At 36.9% G+C, this 25592-nt stretch overlaps 1 protein-coding gene across 2 annotated transcripts in view; it reads right to left on the reverse strand.

Annotated features, from left to right (window-relative positions):
- The window catches only part of CADM2 (cell adhesion molecule 2), a gene marked incomplete at both ends in the record, with an annotated part of 680137 nt that overhangs the window by 50275 nt on the left and 604270 nt on the right, over positions 1–25592 (reverse strand). For both annotated transcript variants that reach the window (XM_082009314.1, XM_082009315.1), the window contains one exon: positions 13239–13417. In XM_082009314.1, coding sequence (XP_081865440.1) covers positions 13239–13417 — 179 coding nt within the window. The remainder of the gene's footprint in view (positions 1–13238; positions 13418–25592) is intronic.

Genomic DNA, 25592 nt, shown 5'->3' on the forward strand with positions numbered 1-25592 from the left:
TTTAGATAAAACCAATCTCTACCACCGTCTGTGGGAACTCTGACAAGAAGAGCGTGCTGAGCGGGGCAGCCCCCACCCTTTCTCTTGAACCTCTCCCCTTGAACAGAACAGAATTGGGGATATAGTGGGCACGGGGTCTATGCGTTTTATAACGCTCATGAGTACTTGCTAAAATTCAAAGAGTAGCAGTAAACACACAAAAGAAGGCATTTTTCTTTTTTTTTCTGGCTAGAAAAACATGACCTTTCCCCACAGCACAGATGTTGCCACAAATACAGCTTTGTCACCTGGAGACTAGAGTAGTCTGTTGCACACACAGTTGGTAGAGTTGCACACAGGGACCACAGGAAACCTGAATCAAGCATTTCACAGGAAAGCATCTAACATGAACATTCAAGTATTGTACTAGTGGCTGATAACTTTCAAAATGCAGGGTTTGCCCTTTGAAGCCCTTCGTGCTTACTTGAGGGATCATTTTGCTCCCCACACCACTCCGCTGAATCTGTGATCAGCAAAAGCACTCTAGCTGCAGCTCCCTTGAAACAGAAAGAGAAGTTTGCAATGAAGGCCCTGAGATGCCGGAACACGTTCCCATTTCATTGTCCGTCACGCTCCTTGTTTGTCACCGGTCTAGCCAATTAAAAAGTTCACCATTCCTGCTGTCAGTGAAGGAGAAGAATAAAATGCGATATAACGTAGTATCGCACAATACGTTTACCTATTGTTGTTCAGTATTCGTGGGGCAGGTTGAATGAATTGCAACATTTGCATGGGAGAAAACAAATAGGTTGTAAAGCAGTATTTCTTAATTTCTAATTGTGCAAAAACCAGGTGACATAGAAAGGACATAAAAGGATAAAATTTTTATGATAACAATGTGTCCTGATGATTAAATATTGAAGATTATCTTAGTACAAGGAAAATCTAAATTCTCAAGTAGGTAAATTCTTTAATATTGAAGAATCTGTTTTCAAATGCTCTAAATTTTACTCTGTTAATTGTTGCTAGTGTAAGATGTGCCTCTAAGGACAAATGAAAACAAATATTCAACAGAAAGATTAAAGACCAATTTTTTCCCAAAGTTACCAGGAGCTTTGCTAATAGTTAAAAAAAGCCTTTCCCTATTTAATAGTAGCAATATTGATAAAGCCTATTATTTTAAGGGAGCCATTTTATCTTATATAAAAGCTCATTTTTCTAATTAAAGTAGTTACAAGTACCACACTGAGTAAATCACTGAAGCTTAAGCAAGTTGTCTGAAAGAAATTAAGTAAAATTTTCAGAGCATGCAATAGGCTAAGGAAAAGAATTTTGTAGTTCAACATTTTAAATAAAAAGGTAAAATTTTAGAGCATTGTTTGAGACTGCAGCCTCAAATGAGTAGCTTTATTTGTAAAAAGACAAATACATGTCTTGATTTTGTTCACAACTTGACATTAACAAACATATATGCAGTAAAGAATGGATCTCGCCTTGGGGTTTAGTAAGATCATTATCTAGACAGTGCAGAGAAAATGTTAGGGAAAAGGAGGTAGCATTACTCCCATTTCACAGCTGGGGAAATGAACACAGAAGAATTAAGCGGAATGTCTTATATTTTACAGACCTCTGAGCCTGACAGGGGAGCTCAGAACAGATCTCCTGAGTCCCATTTTAATCCTCTACTGAAAACAACAAAACAATCAAAACCACGAAAGAGAACAAAACCTCTTAAAATTGTATTTAAAAAAGCAGTTTTTCTTATACCTGCAATTTCACTGCATTCAAGACAAAATGTTACCACGGAAGCCACCAAACACTTTGTATGAAGAAAGCAACCACAATTTACCCAAAAGCACAGCATTCTATCATTATTAATACAGTGTCCTAGGCCCATCACCACTGCTTAAAAATCACATTAAGTCTGTGATGTTCATTTTTATACTTTTTAAGTAAACAGACAAGCCATATTTCCTTGTTTCTCCAAGCCATAAAATAGGAGTATTCAAAAATAAATGAAATAAAATACCAGCAGCAGGTCCTTGAAAACCTATAAGGAAAAACTAATGTACAATACAAATTCAGACACCAGCAGCCTTGAACAAAGATGACAGCTTTCTCATAATGACATTTGACTCTTTCTGTGCAAAAAATTTCAAAAAGCTGAGCCAGAACTGCACTAGGAAGAAGAAAAAGGCCAAGGAGAATTTTCTAAAATTTCCCTATTAAGGAGACAAGTGTTGAAACTAAATGGAGGTAGATTGGTGATCTCTATTTTACTATGGTTGCTGCTTTCATTTCTCTGAGAAATTCAGGACAAATCACTGAAATTGCTTAAACAACTCAAAACTCACTGCAATAATTTTAAGGTTAGCAAAAAGAAATAACAGAGAATGTTATTTATTTTAAATTACTTTATTTCAAAATAAAATCAAAGGGGTCCAACACTAATCTGAAATACTTTATCACAGTGGGATAGCTGTATCCCATAGAAAATCATCTTGGGCAAGTTAATGGCATTTTTGCAACCTAAAACATAGTTTATTGCACTTCTTCGCACTGTCTTTGACTAATACACTTAATTCTCACATTCTTATCACCATAGTATATTACCAGAGAAAACAAGGCTCTATCTTTCTAGCTGTCAATCTTTTATGCTCTGTCTTTTTTTGTTCAAATTAGTTCTACACATGTAGTTGAATTCCCCCCGTGACTCTGGCTTTGTATAAACACACTACTATGAATTGTGGGACATATGCATTATAGCCAAGACTTAATTTTATTAAAATTATCCAGCTTCCCTTCAGGCAGGCAGACATTTGGGCACCCTAACTACTAAGCCATCAAATATGACAGTTCACCAACGGAGTATCGCGGTATTTGTTACAAAGAATGATAGGTCATATCTGCTAATTTATTTTAAACAAAACGATACACAAAGCAGTGCAGAGAGATTTCAATTCCTGCTTGTGAATGATGAAAGCCATCCAGACCTCTCCTCAATCAAGCAGCAAACTAGCTTTTCAACATGTCTGCCTCCTTCAACTCCTCCCTGCCTCCTACCAATCACGGATTAGGAAACCCACAGAAAATATAAAAAAAAGAAACTACAGAGGGAAAAACAAATCCACTAGTACAATGACCTACAGCAATACCTTAAGAATGAAACGGTGTACAGTTTTACCCTGCCAAATGTTTTTCTGTCCTTCCTCCTCTCCTTTGTTTCGTTTTTTTCTTCACTTGCCATGAGGATTAATATGGGTAGTTTCAGCCGAAAGATATACCCTCCTCAGGCATGAGGTTACCAAGCAAAAGCAATTTTTTTTCTCCAAGGGCATATCTGAGGAGTAAACAAGTTGTGCAGATACCAGAGAAGGCAAAGTAAAGAAAATGCATGTCAGAGTATAAAGTAGGTAAAGAAAAAAGAAATAAAAAACTTTAATTCTCTGTCTTCAGGACTTCTAACAAAAGAAAAGTAAACCTGACTGGAAATTGTTCGGACCACTCTTCTCACAAATGACACATCACCTTACACCATAACATGAACTCCGTCAGTCATAGCAGGTATCTGGAGACCTGTTCACAGGCATCTGCCAGGTAAGTTTCTTCAAAAGGGGTTACAGCTTGCTTTGTGCTAGTTGGGAACCACAGCTTTGTGAAAGAAGTCAGGGTGTTGTCGGGGATCCCCATACAGCACTGGCTGTTTTAACCAACTTTATCAACTCTGATACATCCACACCCACTCTTGCTTGCAATGTTTTTTGTTGTTGTTTTGAGTTTTATTGTGTTGGGGTTTTTTTTCCCCTCCCTGCAACTTGAGAATGGTTTTGAGATACACCCTTATTGTCCTTCTGGCTAGTTTTTGATCTCTCTTCCCCTTTCCATGGGAGTCATACAGAAAGATCAATGCAGTGAGCTTTCTTGAAGGCTGTCAAAACAGTTCTGAATCCTTGTGACAAAGTCAAAGAGATTCACAGTAAGGCATAGAAAGAGAGAGGAAGATACAATGCAGAAAGTCTATGATATGATTTAGCAATGAAAAATGTGACTTTAATTACAAAGCAAAGAGAATTTTGTTGCATTGGGTCAAGAATTCAAGCAGTAAGAGCTAGAAAAAATAGTTTGTGATTGCAGCTTAGAAGTTTCCCTTTTGGAGGAGGGGCTAAAGACGCTTTGGGTCCCACCACAAATATGGAATGAATCTATGCTGTGAAAAAAGATGTTATGAAGATTGTTAAACTTTTTTCAGGGAAATTTCAAATTTTTGTCAGTTTGATCTGTTTTTTAGTTGGAAGAATACTGAAAATAAGGTGAGGGGAACCTTATTGGCTGTAAGTAAAATACTAACAGAACACTGTAAAAAATACTTTAATTAATATTTTTTCCTTTATGCAATATAGAAATGCAGGCTAAAATAAACTCCAGAAAAAGTTCACAAGTCATTAATTATTAAAAACCAGAACATTCAGAACTAATAATTAATTAACATCAAATTATGGACGTTAGAAATATTAATGGTTTGAGATAAGCATATCCCTAGTGTCAACTTCTCCCTGAGCCTCTATGCTCATCTTCACATCTGATCAGAGACCTTAGATATGGAACTGCTCAAAGCTCTCTAAGAAAGATGCGTAATTTTTAGACAAGCTTTTCTTACCCTTCACAGACTCAGGATGCTGTTTGAAATCTCCCCAAAGCATTTCTATCTATCTCCATTTGCCCAGAACCGATGATTTGTGCAAGGTTTGTAATCTTAGTTGGAACAAAACATGATACTGATGTATCATGAGGCTAGTATCACCAGTTGACATTTTAAACAATATCACTGCATAGCATATTATCCTTTCTTGAATCGAGTAAATAACTGAGCAACCCATCGTCAAAAGAAAGGTAAGTTATAGAAGCACCATATGAGAAATATAGAGACAGGACACCCTCATCTGTATTCCACTTAGCACCTAGTGGTGCAGGAAAGATTTCAATTTAGAAAATTACTAAGTCGCTTTAATAATTTCTTTATGGTTTGGGTTTTGTGAATAGTAAGTGATCTACATGGAAACAGAAGATCATTAGCAACTATTAGATTATAGCTTTGTCACCAGTCTCAAGTGCAATTATCCTGTTAACAGTTCTATTTTCTTCATGAAGATTGCATATGATGTTCATAGACATGGTAATTTTACAGCCTGAGCCCTCAACCAAAAAAGCTCAATTGAAGTAAAGTTCAAGAATGTTAGAGGTATAAGCAATAGCAAACCTTGCAGTCCAGAAAAATTAGAGAGCAAGCTAAGCTACTATAATAAACTCAACAGAACTATTTTAGAAATACATGTCACTAAAGACGTGTTAAATCAGTTCTTTTCAAAAGAGCAATAACAATATATCTAGTATACCTAGTTCAAGAAGTACTTTATTGTAGATGGTCTACCCATACACAAGCATCCAAAAGATTAACTTTATGCAATTATTTTGTATGCAGAAAAAAACCTCATTATAATTCAAAACTAACATGCAACCTTTTCCTTTCCAGAAATCCCATAGGGAATCCAAATCAAGAACTATCACATTAGCCAATTATATATGTACATAGAAAATTAAATATTTTCAAGTGTTGTGTGTTATTAAAGACATTATCCAAATCTACAGGTTTTTAAAGTACAACTTCTGTTCAAATAGGAATAAACTATATGTGTTAGAATATGTTGTTAAATATTGGACCTAGAGTGAGCTTTTGCTGCATCCACCAGGACAAAAAAAAAAGTAAACCCAGGACAAATTCAGATTTAATTCAACTGAAATAATTTGAGTTCAATAATTTCAATGAATACGCCACTGTCGGAAAAAAATAATTAAAATCTTCCATATGTTATCGAACAAAATCACTTTATTTTAAAAGTTTGATTTCATCAAAAGCAGTATTTAATGTAAAAACATAGAAGTGGCAAACAGATTCCCCAGAAGAGTTACGGTGGTTTGGAATGTTATTTTCTTGACCTTTCCAAAATAATTTTGAGCTTATCTGGGGAAAAAAAAAATTGTATCTCATTTTTCTAAAGTTACCGTAAATGAAGAAATATCAGTTCACACAGCTCAACTATAGTCCCCACTATTCAAGTATTTATCAACAAAAAGCAATTTCAAAGTAGCTGCCTTGCGAGTGTTCAGGGATAATAACTGGACAAATCGTCCATAAAATTAAGCTAACAATTCCACCCTAAGTGTATTGACAGACTTCTTATACCTGAAAACATCAACTAAACATTATTCTTTAGTCCAATAATAAAAGCTATATTACACAATGATTTCTTCATTCATCTGATTGTGCAGCATTCATCTGCATTGTGCTTTAAGGTCTGGGCCACCACTTTTAGCATAACCAAGAGTTATCTGGAGAAGTTAACTTTAATATTATGATGATTTAATACCTTAATGTCAGTTTAGAATGTTGATGTATATGCAAAATCAAAATATTTCAACACAATTTGAAGACCTATGCTTTGCCGAAGAACATGTAAATGAAATTATCTGTGTGTTTATAATGCTAGGTTTAACATAGGGTTCTAATGAGTTACTTAGGCTTGCCACAGTGAAACCTCACTCCTCCACACCTCAGCTTTTGCAAGAAAACCATCGAGCTGCTGTGGATTTCAAAAGACATGAAGTTGGAAAAAAAAAGGATCTCTTCCTGGATAAGTTACTAGACCTCTGTGTGTGTGTGTGTGTTTGTTTTCATTTGTGTGTGTGTGTAGTGTGTGTGTATGTGTGTGTGTGTAGTGTGTGTGCATGTGTGTGTATGCAGGCATGCACAGCGAGGAAAGGGAAGAAAGAAAAAAAAGATGGCTTGGGAGGAAGGAAGGCTTTTGAGGAGAAAATATTCAAGAGCATTCTTTTATTTATTTATTTTCCAGCAGAAAGCTCGGGCTCCTCGTTCTGTGAGTTGTCTTCTGTACTTTTTAATTCTATATTTACTTTTTATAAGATGAGAATAGGAGAGACCTTTCACCTCTTTTTTAAGGACTCAGAACTGAGACACCCTCTTTCTTTTAATTCAAACACAGATATAAAAAAAATCTCAAAACTAAAAAGCATAGGTATTCACAAGCACGGAGTTTCAAATAAAGTCCTAAGCAGTCTTCTGAGCCTCATATTCTTGATATGCCTTGATTGCTGTAAAAGCAAGGTTGTTTTTTTACTAAAAACACTCTGTTGCAGCTGTACATGTTATTATTGTTCCATTACACCATGGGTCTGCTCGATTCTCTTTTCCCAAACCCAAGCTTTACTTAGTCAAAGAGCAGGATTTTCCCATAGGCAAGGGAAGTAAATGAGATGTTTCAACTCAGGACCTACAAAGGAGGAAACTTTAGAAATTGTCCATTTACCTCAATGCCTAGGGTCTTAACACCAAAACAGAGGGCAACTATATTCCTGATGAGCATGCTGCTCTACATGGATGCTGCTTCCTTTCCTTCCCACCTTCCCATCACCCCTTTGGTGAATATTTTTTATGTGTTTTTTGAGATATGTTTTTGAGGGTAAGGTGTCCAAAAACAGTGCACAAGACTTACCAGAGACCTGTAGTGAAAATACTTGCAAACCAGGAGGTCTATTACCTATCCAATAAGCTCAGTTTTCTAAGAAAACAGAAAAAAAAATCTCACCTCCTCAGCTTTATTTTCAATTACTGTTCTACCCAGTTTTTACTTTCATAGAGTGAGAGATATACACAAGTGAGTTATAGAAATAAAGGAAGGAGAGGGGCCCCTATGAGAACATCACAACAGAAATGAAACATAACAAAAATGTGATAGTGGGCAAATAAACAGACAAAGATAAAGGAATCTAGAACAGATAGAGGTAATGGAGTTTGTTTCCTTTCAGATATGTTTTGGATTCCACAGTTTCTACTAATTTAAAAAGGAACATGTATAGAAGTAAAAGTGCACAGTGCTGGAATTATGGATGGCCACAGAAGATGAACTTCTATAAATGTATTTGGACGCAGGAGTTAATAAACTAGGGTGTCTGGTGAAAATTTGTCATAGTGCTGTTCCAGATACAGAGAACAGTCAATCACAGAGATTTAGTACAACACCAAAAATGAAGAAAAAAGTGAAAAAGTGACCATGAAAGAAGGACAGTGGATACAAGGGACAGGAATCCAGGAAATGCAGAGTCTAAGATCATAATTAGTGAGAAATTGAGAGAGAGGTGGAAATACTTGAGAATCTATTGAAGGGAAGCAGCATGAAAATAAAAGTGATTTTAACTGCAATGCAGCAATCAAACTGGAAAATGGCAAAATGAAGGTGGAAATGAGAATGTTATATAGATAACAATAGCTGTGGGACTTAGAAGAGGATACAAGCCACTGGCCTAAGTGGGAGAATTTATAACAGGAGATGTACTGGGATTTGAAAGAAACTATAGCAGTGATCGAAAGACAAATGAGACAATACCATCAGAATGCAAACGGGAACACTCATCACAGGGAGATTTTCCATACTTACAGCACAAACAGCAAAAGAGGCCAAATAGATTGGAAAGTTGGGAAGTGAGGAGATCAAGCAGCAGGCTTAAACAAACAAAAGAGAATACTTTTCCCTCAAAGCACATAATTCAATTCAGAAACTTGTTGCCACAGGTTATTGTGAAAGCTAAGATGATAAATGTTTTGAAATGGGTCTGGACAAGCAGGTGGAAGATAAATACATTATAATCCAAAGGAAAGGTGCAGTGGGACCTTCGGTCTTACACATTGTAGGAGATCTTCTGTTTGAAAGTACATTTCAAATTATTAATGAGGATGTAACTCAGTCTTTCAGTTGCCTTTATTTGCAAAAAATAGCTTGTCTAAGAAAAAAATACAAAAGAATTCAGAGGCTGAAGCCAAGAGAATATGTCATGCCATTTTTTTACTCTCCAGAGACACCAAGTTACTGGCCCAATTGCTTCCTACTGCATGTCTAATTGTAAAGAACTGCCTTGACCATCCACAGCTGCTGATTCATGTTAATTTCCATATTGCTGGGATAGATAATTGATACATGACACATTATAGCTCTGAATATTTCAATTAATTGAATGCATGTCTTTAGCTTGGCAAATCAGGATATTTCACCAAGGTACTTTATGTCAAATAGGTCTGCAAATTATCAAATGCTGCTGTTTCCATTAAGAAGATTTCCTGATGATGTGAACTTCTGTCACCCACTCAGTATGATGTTGAACTAAGTCTTCAGCAGTGACATCCAGAGGTTATGAACTACTGCTACATAGATAACAGCTGTGCCTTCAGTTTGATGATGATAGACCAATTCCTTTCTCAACTCCAGCTAAATCAACACAGTTATTACCTAAGCTTTGCAAGTAGAATCTATGTTTTCGGGTTGAACATCATGAGTTTGACAGTTAGCTCTGTTTACTGATGATTAATGACCAGTATTTGGACAAAGGTAAACAAAAATTCTTAATAAATTGGAAGAGAGTGAAAATTGCCTGGGGCCCATTACCAAAGAAAGGGTGTAATATATCTAGCCAGAATGTGCACTTCTAAAGCACTAAGCTTGCCAATTAGAATACAGAAATGACAACAGCTACAGGCATTAAAGCTTGTGGCTTTGTTACTGCATGAGACAAATGTTTGAGCAAACTACATGTCTTGCCTTTGTACTGCTGCCTGTAAACTCTGACTTTGGACCCACCTTCCTGCTTCATGAAGTGTTTTCTTGACATTTATTATTAATAATAAAAGTTAAGAAAAATGAAAGTAGCAGCCGTATTGATTCAGCAAAGTAGCATGAGCATATTTAATAGCCTATGTCTTTTGCCTGATTCAAATATATTCAATTTCTCTGAAGTCTGATTTCTTTAATTACAGTACAAATCTAAAAAGACTTTTTATGTTATCAGATACTAATTATATTAGACAGATTGCAATTTATCTGCTTATAGCAATATTTATTTCCACTGCCAGCACTTATTTCCACTGCCAGCACTTAACATCAAAATAGTATTACCTCATCATCATTTACAGTGGGAAAAAAATACTACTTTTCTGTACAATTTTGTGTCTAGGTTAAAGGTCTAGTTAAAGCCATGGGAAACTCTTTGCTTGGTTTGTATAATTAATACGTATAAATACTTTGCTTACCTTTAATCTCTAATTATGATAAACTATACCTTCCATTTTTAGGCAAGCTTCTCTCTATGTTAAAGCTGTCTAAATCTAATTCTGAGTTAGGAAGATAACTTCAGAAATTGAAAGAATTAGTATATTGAGTACCACTGAGAGGGGGATTTCACAGGGGAAAAAAGGAATAGAAGCCAGATGAAACTTTTACAACTTTAATAAACAGAAAGACAGAAAATCTGTTGAAGTAGAAGTGAAAAAAGGAAACAATTTAGACGAAAACATGATATGGATAAGATAAGAAAAGAAAAGCTCTGAATCAGGTTACACTCCCCTGCCTCTGCAGAGGATACCTTCCATTGACGTTCCTTGCCTTCTCACACAAGCTTGCGTGGAAAAGCTGAATCAGCCATAGCATCTCTCTAAACTTGGTCATGTGATTATCATTCTTTCTCTCCATCACTGCAACTCCCCTAGGCTTGAGAGTTTCCTAGAAAAACTATTAGTTGTTTAACATCTGTGGAGCTGGACTTCCAGAGGCTCCATTAAGGCAGCGGCTACTAGTGCTCAGAGCACTTATGCCTTACTCCTTACAGATCTGGTAGGTCACTTTTCCTGGACTTTACTTCCTCGATCTGCAATTTAAAAGAATCTCTTGTGAAGAGATTCTCTCCTCATGCAGATTCCTCCCCTCTCCTCTCCCACGTCTTTGTGAACATACCTCCCCTTATGTTAAATCTGCCATGTAGTTGTATTAGAAACCTAACATTCAAGGTAAGGCGGCATACTTATATGATAAACCAGCTCTGACAAAGGAGTAGGACCAAAAAAAAAAAAAAATTACATCAAAAAATTAGGCACAGGGGAAGGGATGAGAAATCAAAGGATGCTTTGATGCTCCCGGATATAGCTAGGAAGATACAGAAAAAAATGCATTCTCTGTTAAATGGAAGAATGCATCTCAGAAAATGATAAAAAGTAGGTTTTCTAGCCCCCAAAGAGAGAGAGCGAATACTGTATAATTTTGGGAGGATTATGCTTCACTAGAGACATACATCAATGTAATGAGCTAAAGAAAGGGTAAGACACTGCCTAAATTGATCTATACAACTGATTGTGCTACACTTGATAAATTAATTGCATCGGTCTCTTCTCTACTTAAAATAAACTTAACTCTGAAACACAGTAAGTTGTTAAGCACAAAACATCACCACATACTCTGTCACACTACCCTCATTGTTTCAGAAACCTCAGAAGCACCTGACATTTACCTTTAGTTCTAACACTGCAATTGCAGAAATGTAATTAGGAAAACTCTGGTACTCATAACAGAAAAGGTCAGCAATGTGCAAGCTAAACCTGATAACATGCCTAATGTGCTGCCAAACATAACAGAATGCCTTCGTGATAATGTATGATTTTACAGACTGCCATGAAGTTGTTGCAAGATAATCAGATCACCAGGGGGCATGCCACTATGCGAAAGACACACAAGAGATCATGAAATATTCTTTGATAGAGGTATATTGCAAAATCACCACTGACAGAAAAAATCTAGCATTATAAAAGACCATGTTTTCAGAAATAATCAGATAAATAAATTGGGCAGAAAACAGAAACGACAGAAGTTTCGAAATTTGGTAAGTGCAGAAGCCTTTACTTCATCAAAGGCAGTGCACTTTGTGCCTGCAGTCAACAACCAATACAACACCACCTCCGGGATGTAAAAGACAGTTTTTCTTTTTCTTTCTTGTAGTAATCAATGTAAGTAGAGGCTAGAGAGTTTAATTTTTCTGTTTGTCTTTAATACAGAAATACTCATGCAGCAGTACAGGCTCTGTGTTCCTCATGCAAAGACCTCCTCACTTGTGCCACTAATCCTACATAAACTAATAGTGAACTTTAAGAAAAATGGAAAGTAATCTAAGAGGTTCTTTTGATAAATGACATTTCATCAACAGTGCCAAAACATAGCTCATTACTGAAAGCTGAAAGTAGCACTTATTAGAAGTTTTCTGCCAAATACCTAAAGGCAGGTTAAACCTGTAAAGAAAAATGTTTCTGAGACCTTATAAACACCAAAGGAACATGAATTTGTTATACCTGAATTCATCATCAGCAAATAAAATCTATATAATTCCCACATCTATTTACAGACTATAATTTATATTAGAATGTTTCATTTTATTTTGTCATTGTTATAAGAAGTTGCATTTTTTTAAAAACTAGAGGAAAAAAAAGTACCGTCATGAACTACAGTAGAGTTTTTGCCTCCATATTCATTTAGGTTAAAATTGAAATTATAGAACTTACAATCTTCCAGGAATTCTCACATACATATGTGTGATAAGAGAACATAATGTTTTCAGACTGCTAGATCCATATTGCAAAGTTGTATTAAAGGCAAATTCTAGATTTGTATTCTAGTTTCTCCTATACCTGAGTTATCTTTTTCATGATTAATGTAAAAGCCAGCTATTCTTTTTATGTGACACATATTGTTGCCTAATTAATTAAGGAAGATAAATCAACTGTAATTTAACACGAACCTTCCTATTTTTCAATTTTATTAGAAGAAGTATCAGGAACGTATGACATATATTTTTGAGGATTGACTGTAACGATAGGCCAGATGATGATCGGCTAACTTGTTATCTTCCCAGTAGAAGGCTATAACTTGTGTGAAGAAAAGGATCTGATGTGTCTTTGGTGGTCTATAAAAAACAAAACATACCTCCCTTGGAGGCAGGTTATATGGAAATATGGTATTTCCATATTTTGCTTCATATATCCTCTTGTAACCAGCTTTATCTGAACAGTGTGTGCCTGAGGCAAGTATTTATAAAACAGTACCGACATACTGCAAAACACTTCTACAGGTGCTTGCTTTGCAAAAGTTCACAACATAAGTGAATATATTCTGTTTAAATTGTATGAAGAGAGACATGCCAATAAAAGGAAGTAAACATGCTCCCCACAACTAGATGATAGCATCAATAAAAGTGCAATTATACTTCCAGCTTTTTCTTGCTGTTCTTTCAGTAACGATCATACGCAACTGACTGTATTTTCTTGAAATGCTACATATGCATAATGTGCACCAAAAACTTAATGAGAATGCACTCACCATGCACTATCAGAACATACTCTGTGCTGTTTCGGCCAATAGGATTTTTTGCTTCACATCGATATGTGCCATTGTCTGTTTTGTTTAGGAAACTGATGCTTAGGACCCTGCCGTTGACAACCATTCTCTCTGGATCTGGTAGTTCTCCACCATCCTTTGTCCACAGTACTGGTTCTGGCCTGTTGGATCCAAAGCAATGCATTTAATCAGATACATGAAGTATGTATATGCAACACATAAATCGGAAACAGTAGCATCAGAAAGTCATGAATAGTATGTTGCCATCAAAGCATATTCAATGGTCATTTGAGTTACTGGATATAATGAACTGTCACTATTACAACCTCACCATCCCAGATGGGAACTATTAAAGAAAGTGAAGGAGCAAGCAGGGAAAAGAAGAAAAACAGAAAAGGAAACAGAATGGAATGGGAACAGGCTAAGGTCTTCCCTAAATTAAAAACAAGTGCTCATCAGACTTCAAGGCCCGCAGTTCAGCAAGGTGCTTGGCAAGCTAAGTGAAAACAGCTTTCCATTTGTGTTATGAGCAATATGGTCCTGTGCGGCTGACAGGCATCAGAAATCATGCAAGCAGGCTGAGGCAGATGTAAGTGGTTTGTAAACGGATTTTAAAATTATTTAGGCTATTCACATTCACAAGTGCACTTGCATGCGCTGAGTGTTTTTCCCGAACCAGGCATATCAGTCTCAAAGCAGCACATCTTACAATCTAAATTTGTTTCTGTTGTTGCATTGTGTCACAGCCCATCCCTTCTTCCGCCTTTTCTGCATCCTTCCCTCAAATAATTGCTTGTTACGCATGTTATCACAAGCAATATAATATTTGACTGAAAATCCTGGATTTCCTTCTTTTGTGAAACCCTTCCACTTGTGCCTCATGAACTCAGATCAAGCAGGCCAAAGGCAAAGCACTGACGGCGATAACCCCCTAGGCAAGTTAAGGACACAGCAGAGAAGGGAACTGACCATCTTGCAGATGCCCACATACCTTCCCACCGGCAAGTGATAACTAACTCTTTCCCAAAGACTCTCACGAAGCTCCACAGTTCATGAGATTTGCCCAACAGACAGCAGGATGCATTTATTACTGGTATGCAGCCTTTATTTATACGTAACAAGATCCACTTTTAAATTTACATGAGGAAAATCACCAAAAAGACAAGTCTGTGACTGGAAATGAAAAATTGGCTTACTGAATCCTGACTATCTCACAAACAGATGGGGCATCTCAGGACCTTAGATACTGGTCACTAAAGCAAGAAATATATAGCCTGGGGATTCACTGCTACATTACTTGTATCTGGTAGCTTTGTACACTATAACCCAAATATAAATCCTTTCCTTTTGGGTACACTACTTAAGTAATTTCAGTCAGAAGCAGTTTTAGCGTTGCACATTTATTTGGTAGGAGAATGTTACATTATATTTTCCTATTGAAGTATGCAGTTGTATGACTAAGTTCTAAAACATAATATAAAACGCTGTTATAAAATCAGCAGATGCCAAATTAGTCTTACTCAAGAAACACTTAATTTCATTAATTTAAGCAGGTGTTTAAAATCTATTAAATATAATAAGTGTTAAAAATAAGAATTAAACCTAAATACCTGAGAGACATTTTGCCAAAATGTAAATGCACAGAAAACAGTCCTAATGGCTGTAATGACATCATTTTCTTCTACGTTAGACAAGACATGTAAACAAAGGGAATTATTCTGAAACACACTTACTGCTATATATATTACTTTTTCAAGTAAAAATACTATAACTTGTGTTTCCCTTGAAAAATAACAGAGATTTGTATACATTTTAGTAATATTTGGACGACAGCTTGTTAAATCATCATTGAATGTGTTAGCTAGACCATCTATTCTTTGAAGTTACAATTTTTTTAGAAAATCATATACGCAGGGAATATAACATGATTCACATAATTTTAAACCAAGGATTAAGAAGCGTTGCTGTAATGGGCCTTATTTATACCTTACTGCAAATATGTCTTAATACTCTTCCTAAATGCACTTTCAGGAACTGGTATCTAAATATACAACACACAGTATACACACTTCTTTTCTGTTTAATGCGAGCAGGAAATCTAGATGTCCATGCTGTTGCAGAAACATTGCCCTACAGAGTTCACAACATTAAGGTGTGATTTTCTTTGACATGTTAAGGTGGATTTGTTCAATTTTCTAGCAAACTCCTCATTGTTCCCCATTTACCAGCTTACGGTGAATCTGTAATCCCAGGAGTAGGAACTCTGAAACACTTCTGCTACAATGTGCACCATACCAGAAATGGCATGTTAAAGCAACTTCTGTGCAGTGGTAATCTGTGGAATTTATGTTTTAAATTGAAATTAGATGGCATATCCCAGGGGAAAGCCCACAGGATAACAAATAGCTAAGAAATGGAGCCTGAGAGATAAACTGTTCAGGGAGCTTTGTCACACTGTAATACACCAACTCTAGTTACATAGAGAGTGATTAGCTATGGTTGCAAAATGATGGTGGCAGAAAAATCACAACTTAGGGAGAGGCAGATCTCATCAACCAAAGGTCTTGGGCGTCTGGAGAGGTCCCTGCTGACTGGAAGGTAGCCAATGTTATTCCAATTTACAGGGCATGAGGGAAGACCCAGGGAACTACAGACCTGTTAGTCTAACCTCAGATCCTGGAAAAATTATGGAGAAGATCATACCGGGTATTACTGAAAGGCATTTACAGAACAATGCAATCATCAGGCACAGTCAACATGGGTTCACAAAGGGAACGTCCTGTTTAACTAATTTAATATTCTTCTATGATAAGGTCAGCCACCCAGTGAAGGGAAGGCAATGGATGCAGTTTTTCTGGATTTCAGTAAGGCTTTTGTTACTGTCCCTCACAGCATCCTTCTGGTGACACAGAACCCATCTGAACTGTGGGATAACAAGGTTCATGGTACACTGGGTGAAGAACTGGCTAAAGGGCAGAGCTCAAAGGGTTGTAGTGAATGAAGCTGCATCTGTCTGGAGACCAGTCACCAGCGGTGTTCCCCAGGGCTCAATTCTACGGCCAGTTCCGTTCAATAACATTTATCAATGATCTGGGTGCAGGAGTTGAATGCACCATTAGCAAGTTTGCTGACGACAGCAAACTGGGAGGTGCTGCTGACTCTTTTGAGGGACAAAAGGCCTTGCAGAGGGATTTAGATAGATTGGAGCATTCGGCTATGATTAATCAGATGAAATTTAACAAGTCGAAATGCTGGATTCTGCACCTAGGACAGAGTAACACCAGGCACAAGTTGAAGGCTGGGAGAGGAGTGGCTGGAGAGGAGCCCTGCAGAGAGGGCCCTGGGGGTGCTGGGTGGCAGCAGGCTCAGTATCACCCAGCAGTGTGCCCCGGCAGCCATGAGGGCAAAGCACGTCCTGGGCTGCATCAAACACAGCACAGCCAGCCGGCCACGAGAGGAGATTATCCCGCTGTATTCAGCGCCGGTGCGGCCTCACCTCGAGTGCTGTGTGCAGTTCTGGGCCCCACAATTTAGGAAGGTATTAAGGTCCTTGAATGCATCCAGAGGAGGGTAACAAAGCTGGTGATAGGGCTGGAAGGCATGTCTCGTGAGGAGCAGCTAAGGACTTGGGTTTGTCTAGTTTGGAGAAAAGGATGCTGATGGGTGACCTCATTGCTCTCTACAGCTTCCTGAGGAGAAGGATTTGGAGAGGCAAGTGCTGATGTCTTCTCCCTGGGATCCAGTGATAGGATGTGTGGGAATGGTTCAAAGCTGCACCAAGGGAGATTGAGACTGGACATTAGGAAGCATTTCTTTACTGAGAGGGTGTTCAAACCCTGGAACAGGCTTCCTGGAGAGGTTGTTGATGTCCCAAGCCCCGTCAGTGTTTAAGAGTCATTTGGACAGTGCCCTTAACATGCTTTAACTTTTGGTCAGCCCTGAACTGGTCAGGCAGTTGGACTACATGATCATTGTAGGTCCCTTCCAACTGAAACATTGTATTCTATTCTACTCTCAAGATCTACATACTCTGGATGTTGGGGAAGCTGTTAACTAACAGTTAATAATAAGCCATTCTGTGCTGGCTTAGTGGCAGCGGCAGAGCAATTCCTGGGCAGCCAGCCTAAGGTCAACACATCATGGTGGCCAGGCACAGCTCTCGCTACATCTCACCACTCTCAGGGAGGACAGTGCCTAAAGCAGCAATTCTGTCACAGCCACAAAATTAAACTTTGCCTGCACTGCTGGGAAGCTTTGAGACACTCTGGTCTACACAATCATTAGTTAGGCAGAAGTGAGTGAAGAACGTAAGACATGCTCGTGTAGCCAGGCCAGCATGCTGCTTTGGTCAGTGACAAGGGCAGTGAGTGGCTATTTAGGGAAAGCATGTGAGTGTGGCCATTTTCTGTGGTTCATTCCCCCCATACTCTGCCAGCATCCACAATCATTCTATCAGGGATGTTGGATGGCACAAGTCTTGTTCTCTTTTGCATCTACTTAGTATTTGGACCTGTTGCCTATGAACGTTTCTAATCCCTTTCTGAATCTGCTTATACTGTCAAGCCAGCAATGAATTCTGGAAGTTCCCTACCTGCTGTACAAAAATGTATTTACATTTATCTGTCTTACACTGATCTCCTACCAGTGGCAATGAATATTGCAGGATATGGTAAGTAATGCTTCTGCATATTATAACCTTGTTATGATAATCTTGTATTTAGTAGGCCTCTCCCCCTCTTTCTGTTTGTTTGAATTTGATACATTCTGAGATTATTTACAGGGGAAAAAAGAAAAAAAAACACAAGAAAAAAGGGCAAAGGAAGTGTAAATTTAGAGTACATTGGCTATTCCTTGATAAATGCCTTAGTACCTTCATTGTCCAAAGCATAAATGCAGCTGGAACAGTGACGGGGAAGCTTGTTTTCTGTGACACAAGGCACAGAGAACTGTGAATTCCATATAGCTTATCCTACTGAAACATGTTCATGAGTGCACATCCAGACACAGGTTCTTTCTCTTACCCAACATTTTGAAAGGGTTCTGGCTCAACTGGGGGATATTTAGGCTAGACATTCTAAAACACCCAGCAAACATGTACACTCCTAATATTGCACATTTTTCTCCAATGCATACATCTCCAATATTGCAGAATTGCAATTTGCTTCACAAAATTCTGATTCACAGAATTGCTTTTCTTCACATACTAAAGAGTTGCCATAATGTATCTATTACTGCGTGGACTGGAAGAAACAGGGTATCCCTGTGCCTTGCATTTGAGCTTACTTCAAGTTGAATCATACTTAGCAGTTTAATCCCCATTTTTTTCAGACAAACCTGAAAACATCTTTCTTGGAACACAATAGCTATAAAGTTGGAATGAGCACTGTGGCCACTAATGCAATTGCACGTTACTACCTCCACACATTTCATGGCACAAACAAGCTCACTGACCTGCTGTGTCCTAACAGGAGCGTGCAGCCCGCTGGTATGAAGGCAGTCACCCAAAAAACAAGTCTGTCCTCCCTTTTTTGCCCATCTTGGGTGAGAGGTGCTTTTCTATATCCCTGGTATAATCCCTCCCATGTGGATGCCGTTAAGTGGAAATAAGCTGTGCTACCACTGATACCCTTCATTGAGTTGAGGGAGGTAGCAGAGCTGCAGCACCAAGATGCTGTTTTCTTCCCCAAAACACAGCTCTGCTTCTGGCTAAGCTATTCTAATTTGCTCCCAGTGTGACACCTTTTAAAACAAAAACAAACAAATTAAGCATGCTGTATTGAAGAAATTCTTTCAAAGACACAGCTCAAACGGGACAGCCCATGCTATTTCTTGGCTAGTATGTATTGCATTTACTGATCTGGCTTTGCACACAGCTGCCCACAGTGGCACTATCAGGACTGCGTTACACTGAAAGAAGCCAGACATACTAATCATGAACATACTAAAAATCCTTAATTATGACCAATGACTTCCCTGCCAGAACCCAAAAAGAAACTTGAACTCTATATTCTTTTTGAAGAGCTGCTAAATGGGTTTAGATTTTGGTATAATTTTTTAATCCTAATAGAAAGGCCCAGAAGCTTTCAGTAACTGACTTGCAAAAGGAAAATGTTTTTTTGGTATAAATAAATTATTTCGTAAACTGTCTTCATGTTAGCCTCAAAAACTGACATAAAAAGCAACAGAATTTGGTATTCTTTCCCAGACAAACTGAAATAGGACTGCAATGAGGATATCAAAAAACTGGTATCGTGTTCCAGGATGATTCATGTTTTATACTGTGGAACAGGAGTTTTCCTGCAGGTAACTTAACAAAGAATTTCTAAATAAAGTGAAATTATTTTCTAATCCTGAGGCTAAGAAAACTTTTCTTCCAAAATGAGTCAGAAAGGAAGCTAGGGGAGAACTGGAATGTGTTGTAAAAAAAAAGTTTTAGAAACCACAGTCAAATTTGATTAGGAAAAAACCCACTTAGGCACAGACTTACCTTTTCAACAAGTGTTCATGTAACACAAAAGTAAGCAGTTAAATATTTAAGTCCATGTTAATATTTTTGATAAACTAGGCCTTTGTGAGTTACACAGTAGTATTTTAAAACGAGTTTGTTAATTTTCCATTCCTTTCTCCATCCTTAACCAAAGGACTGTGGTATTTCAGTGCTTTCCTATAATCCTTTTTTCTAGCGATTTCTTTATATCTAATCATTATATTTACCTTAACTTAGCCTTCATTTAAAAATGATACATAGATCTATTGTAGCACCTCTTCTTTCTGAACAAAGTGAATTTAAACAATGCAATCCGTTCTCACTTGAAAGTTCTTGGCTTTATTCATTTTTGTTGCCCTTTTCTGATTTTTCTGCACAGAAAAGTCATGTACAAAGTGTTCTTCATTGAGACCTTAGTAAACAACACTTAGATAACTCACTGGCCCATAATACTAGCACAGGATAACCTTTTAATTTCCATAAGATCACACTCAAAAAACCCACCCCCAAAACAGCAACAAAAACCCTGTGCTGGCATTTTACATACTGAGTCTCACTGAGGATATTAGCATCCATCTGGGTTATCTAAGCATCTTGTCAAAATTTTGTACCTAATGTGGGTAGAAATAAGAAACATGGAAGGATTTGTGAACACTAACAAGACAAGTACATTCATTATTTTGAGTATGGCCCTCTGGAACAATACCTTTTACTTCTCCAAACAGGGGCACACTTGTATTCTCTGAAGTCCATAAAAACATAATCTAGCGGAAAAGTTCAAATGAGTAATGGAAAAAGTATCATCACATTTATCAGAGCATTTTTTGTTGAAATCCTGGTGCAATGTTAAAAGTCATCTAAGGGAATGATTGCTTCATTAATTTGAAACTTACAGAGTTTCTCTGTATTGAGAATCTGGATTTTTAGCTTTGTCAGTTAATCATCCAGTTGAAAGTTTAAATCCTGAGGGAACTTCTTGTTTATACAAAGTCTCAGTCTGACGAGTCATATTGCGATGAGCTGGTTTGGGAGCATTTCATCTATCAAAAACATCAATATTCACAGTCACAAGCCTTTCATAAAAGGTTTGGATAGATGGTTTTTATTTTATGAGGTAAGAACTCTCTGCGATTTTGTAGTCCTACAAAGCTTGATTAACCTTCATAGAGTGGTTTTCTCCCCAGAAGAATTAGTCAAGAATATCCTAAGCACCTTTTATGAAGTTCTCTTTTTTTTATGAAGGAAGCTTTGAACATCTGAATTGATTATTATATTTGGCTATACTTTTCTCTTTTAAGCATGTCAGTAGACATAACACAGCCTAAGAATATTTATGATGTCCTATACCAATGTTTTTAAAATGGTTAAGAATTAAATTACGAACATATGTTAAAAATAAGGTGGCAACAAAATATACATGTCTACTTTTTATATCATAAAAATTTGTCAGGAATTCACACCTATAAAGACAACAGGAACAACAAGAAACGTTGACAACAGTTGCAGTGTATTATGCCTTTGAAAATGTTGCTTAAATGATAAACTTAAAAAGGCGACAGGAATCTCAAATGGTGTTAGTATTCATCATTTACAGGAAAAAAGGAGAACACCAAAGAATAAGAAAAAAAGATAGCAGAAAAGGGAAGAAAACAAACAAAACAACAACAACAAAACAATCCCTCTCATCCCTTATCTTCTGTCCTGGCTACAGATAAAGCCTTTCTTTTGTCCATCACAAATGCACCTGGGTGACAGGCCTCCCTGCCTGTAGCTTGCTTTAGATAAATTAGGCAGTCCTCTCACCTTCATATTGGCTCACTGGAGTACAGGTGCTCACCATTTTGATACAATAGCCTAAATTTGCATCTGAAAGTCCTTATACCTCAGCAGCCTGTGACAGCAACTGGTTAAAGTGACTCAAGAAGAGTCTTTTCAAAGGATTTATTTAAAAAGTATTTATTCTTTTACCCCAAAATACAAAGTACAGATTGCTAAGGGATAAAAGAGTAATTTTTCATATTCATATTTCCCCCATCTACACTCTAATCTTTCCATGCAACCAATTTTAAGGTTCCTTTCAGGTCAGTTAATACCCACCTTTCCCTGTAAGAACCGAACTGTTCTCTTTCTGCCATAATTCTCTTTTGTTCTTTATCTCCCTCTCATCAGGCTAATAACCCGTTTCCCTGTATCCTTCAGTAGAGCCCAGGACTCCCTTTGATCTAAGGCTTTCAGCCATTAACACAGTTGTGTAATGCTGCTAATCTCTGTCTGGGTAGCTTTTTCCAATTATAATTATATATACCAACCCATTATAACGTTAACTTCTTTGAAACTATTTACCTGTAGTTTTTCCCTTTGCCTTTTGTGCATTTCTTGTGCCATCCCCCTCCCTTAAATGTTTCCTTTATGTTAGTAATTTTCAAGAAGGCAAGGCAATATCAAACGAATATCCTGGAAAGTGCCTAATCCATATATGTATGTATGTATATATCAAGTTTCTCACCTAATTCCAGTATTATTCATAATCTTCCCAAGGAACTACAAAAAAACCCCGCTGTGAATATCATTTTGGAGATTGGCTTTCTCATAGTCATGACACATAACAACAAGAGAACTTATGTGAAACCAGAAGATACCTTATCAGCGAATTGCATCAGAAATATCCCTTACATTCTACTATTGTAAGCAGCAGGACATAAAGATTGTCTCAAAATAAAAACCACCTTTGTGAGAGAGATGCCATAGGGATGTAGCCCAGAATTTCATTAAAATAAACTCAAAACCCACTGCCACATGAAGACAGATGGGGAGTTCACTAAGCTTGTTCATGAAATAACATCCTCCCTAAGGTAAGTTTAACGTGGGAGGAAAAAGAGGACACAAGACTGGTGTGCTGTGGGTGATCCGCCGTCTTCCCATGATCCACATTAGAAGTGAAAAAAATAGTTCAGAGAATTACAATTCACTATCAATAGTCATTGTGTGTCTGTTAGAGAAGCCGTGTTTTGTCAGGGTTAGTTTGGATATGCCACCACTGCCAGCCCTTCAGCTTTGCAGGAAACACAAAATCAGAGTGCTCACAAATGTGTAATATGGCTGATGAGTCAATGGCAGAAAAAGCTTTGTGCAATATTGTGCAATACATCAAAACTGAGGTCAATTCAGCAGATTTTCTCAATAATGGTATACATAGGAACCTATCACTGTAGTATGTGATAACAGAGCTACTTATTTAAATGATTTCTTATGCCCCCAACACCACAGCATGCAAATGGCCAACTCAGAATAAATGCAGTCCGACATGAAATCAAACTGTGCACAGCTGGTTGCTAATGCCATTTATCTCCCCAAGTACCTCTAAGTATTCCATCAAGAAAACACTTACCTAAAAATGCATCATCTTAAAAACTGTTCTTGTTATAAAGATTTCTAAGAAAGTACTCTAATCATTCAGGTTACATGTTTTATTTTGCCAGTTTCAGCAGTGCTGCTCCAAATGCTATTAATTTCTTTTAAGGTTTTTATCTGAACATCTTATCTGCTCTCCTCTTCTCTATCAGAATAAATCTCCTTTTTGTCTTAGAGTTATTAAACTCATCTTGCAGTGAAATTACCATTTCATGCCATAAAAATAACATGCTAACCTCTTACAAATGTCACCTGTCTCTAAAGTATGCAGGCAAACTGTTTTGCCTTACATTTTTTAGTAAATTCTGAAGGAGACCTCTGTTAAAAGTTCCTCTATGTAGTCATAATAAACTAGAAAAAAATAAGTCATTCTAAGCAATTCTTGATCTGGAAGATAAATACTGTCTGTCTTGCATTTCTCAACTTTATTGATCATTTCCCCTCGGCCGGGCTTCCCTCCGCTCCTGTTAGAAGCTACTCAGTATGAGGTTAGGCTTTACTGCCAAATGAGCAAGACAGAAGGCAGTTCTGGCTGCAGAGCTCCTACTTCCCTTACAGCCCCCTATTACTGAGGCCAACACCATTAGCAGAGGTACCAGCAAATCCTGGTCTACCTTTCCATTGTGACAGACAGCTAAATCTTGTTCTAATAATGGAAGGTTTGCAGAGACACTCAGAAAGTCAGCTTTTCTAATTGATATTAATAACCTCAAATCCATATACCAACTCATTTGATGACTTGTACCCTATAAATTGAAAAGCTTTTATTTTTTTTCTAATTAACATGAGAAACACTATTATCTTCAATTTACAATAGAACTAGAAACCTTTTTGCAAAGTTCATAGCCTCTAGAACTCACATGCATCTCCTGTAGAGCGAACAAATTCAGATTTTATGTCTTAAAGAGCTTAATTACTCTTAAATGGAAATTAACTATAAACTCCTGAATTATTGACAAAAGGTCTTAACTGTGTGCCAGGCTGTAAAGATAGATTGACAGGCATCTGCTATTGCTTAAGGCTTACAGTTCATGCTATTTAAATTATTCAGCATGTGTTTTTAAGTAATCTTCCTATCTTCTGCTTTTTTTTTATCTTTCAGCAATTGTAATTTCTGCAAAACATTTTCCTTCAAATACGCCATATCGAGATACTGTTCCAAAAGGTATTGCACCATATAGTATGCTTTATTTCCTGAGTCTAGAATTTCCATGCCACAACAGCTCAGATTATACATTAAAATATGAAAATGCATTAGAATTCTAGCCATCCAAATCTAGTATGTGGAGCCCTTTCTGATTCATATGAACAATGATATTTTTTGTCCATTGATCACTGAATTACTCTTTCCATGTCTGAATCAAGAATTAATCCAACACTACCATAATGACTTAAGAGTACTGAAATGAGTGAACATTGAGTGTGACTATATAAAAATTCTTAAAAAAGGAATATTAAGCTTTCACTCAACAATCTTTTTGTTAGTACTTAACAACAGACTACACAGAATACTTTTGGCTCTTAAAGTATTAAACTCAGAATTAGATTTAAATCCACTTTGACAATCAGTATCACTAAAAACAGAAGTCCTTCAGTTTATATGATAGTTGCCTGTTTCAGATACCATTTTTGTAGTAATGCAAAAATGTAATACTTTATATCACTCCCATATATAAAACATATTTTCTAATAGCAAGTTCTAGAGAAGGCAAATCTATGAAGTATTCTAAATAGCCAATCTTTTCAACCTAGTCTAGGTTCAAACATCTGTGTTTCAGGATAAGCTGTAGCAAAATATTTTTAACTCTCATGGAAGTGCAAGAACTATGTAAGTTTTTATAGCTGTTTTAAGAATGTTTAATTACTTATTGATTGCCAGTCTTATTTTGGTGCAATGAAATCTCTGAATGATTTCAGATTTCATTTCCAAGTTTGTGCTTTAAAACATGAAAATAAATTCAAATAGCATTTTTCTAAGACACTATAGTTTTCTATTTGTATATAAAAAATAATTTAAAAATACTTCTATTTTTATTCATTTGACGAATGGTACTCTCATGTTTGAGTTTCATCATAAGACTCAGAAATCCTTAATTTCTTCATTCCACATCTACTTTTAAATCAATTTATTGTGGTACTGAATATTTCCCCAAGTATATATCCAGTACTCTTCCAAGCCTGACACTTTCTCTATAAGCATAGTTTTGTTTTTTATGCAAAATTATTTTCAAGTTTTTCTTTTTTTCTGAGATCTGAACTCTTCAGTTGACTTGTAAAATTTCCTAAAGTCTTTAAGTGTTTTATTGTTGTTGTTACTATTGGTAACCAGCTAATTTGCTAATTTCTCTAATGAAACTTCTTCATCAGCTTAAGTGGTAGATTCGTGGCTAATGTTCTTCAAGAAATTCAAATCTCATTGTCTTCACTACCAGATTTTT

This window comes from Phaethon aethereus (assembly GCF_964289735.1).
Source record: "Phaethon aethereus genome assembly, chromosome: 1".
In the NCBI taxonomy this organism is placed as follows: Eukaryota; Metazoa; Chordata; class Aves; order Phaethontiformes; family Phaethontidae; genus Phaethon; species Phaethon aethereus.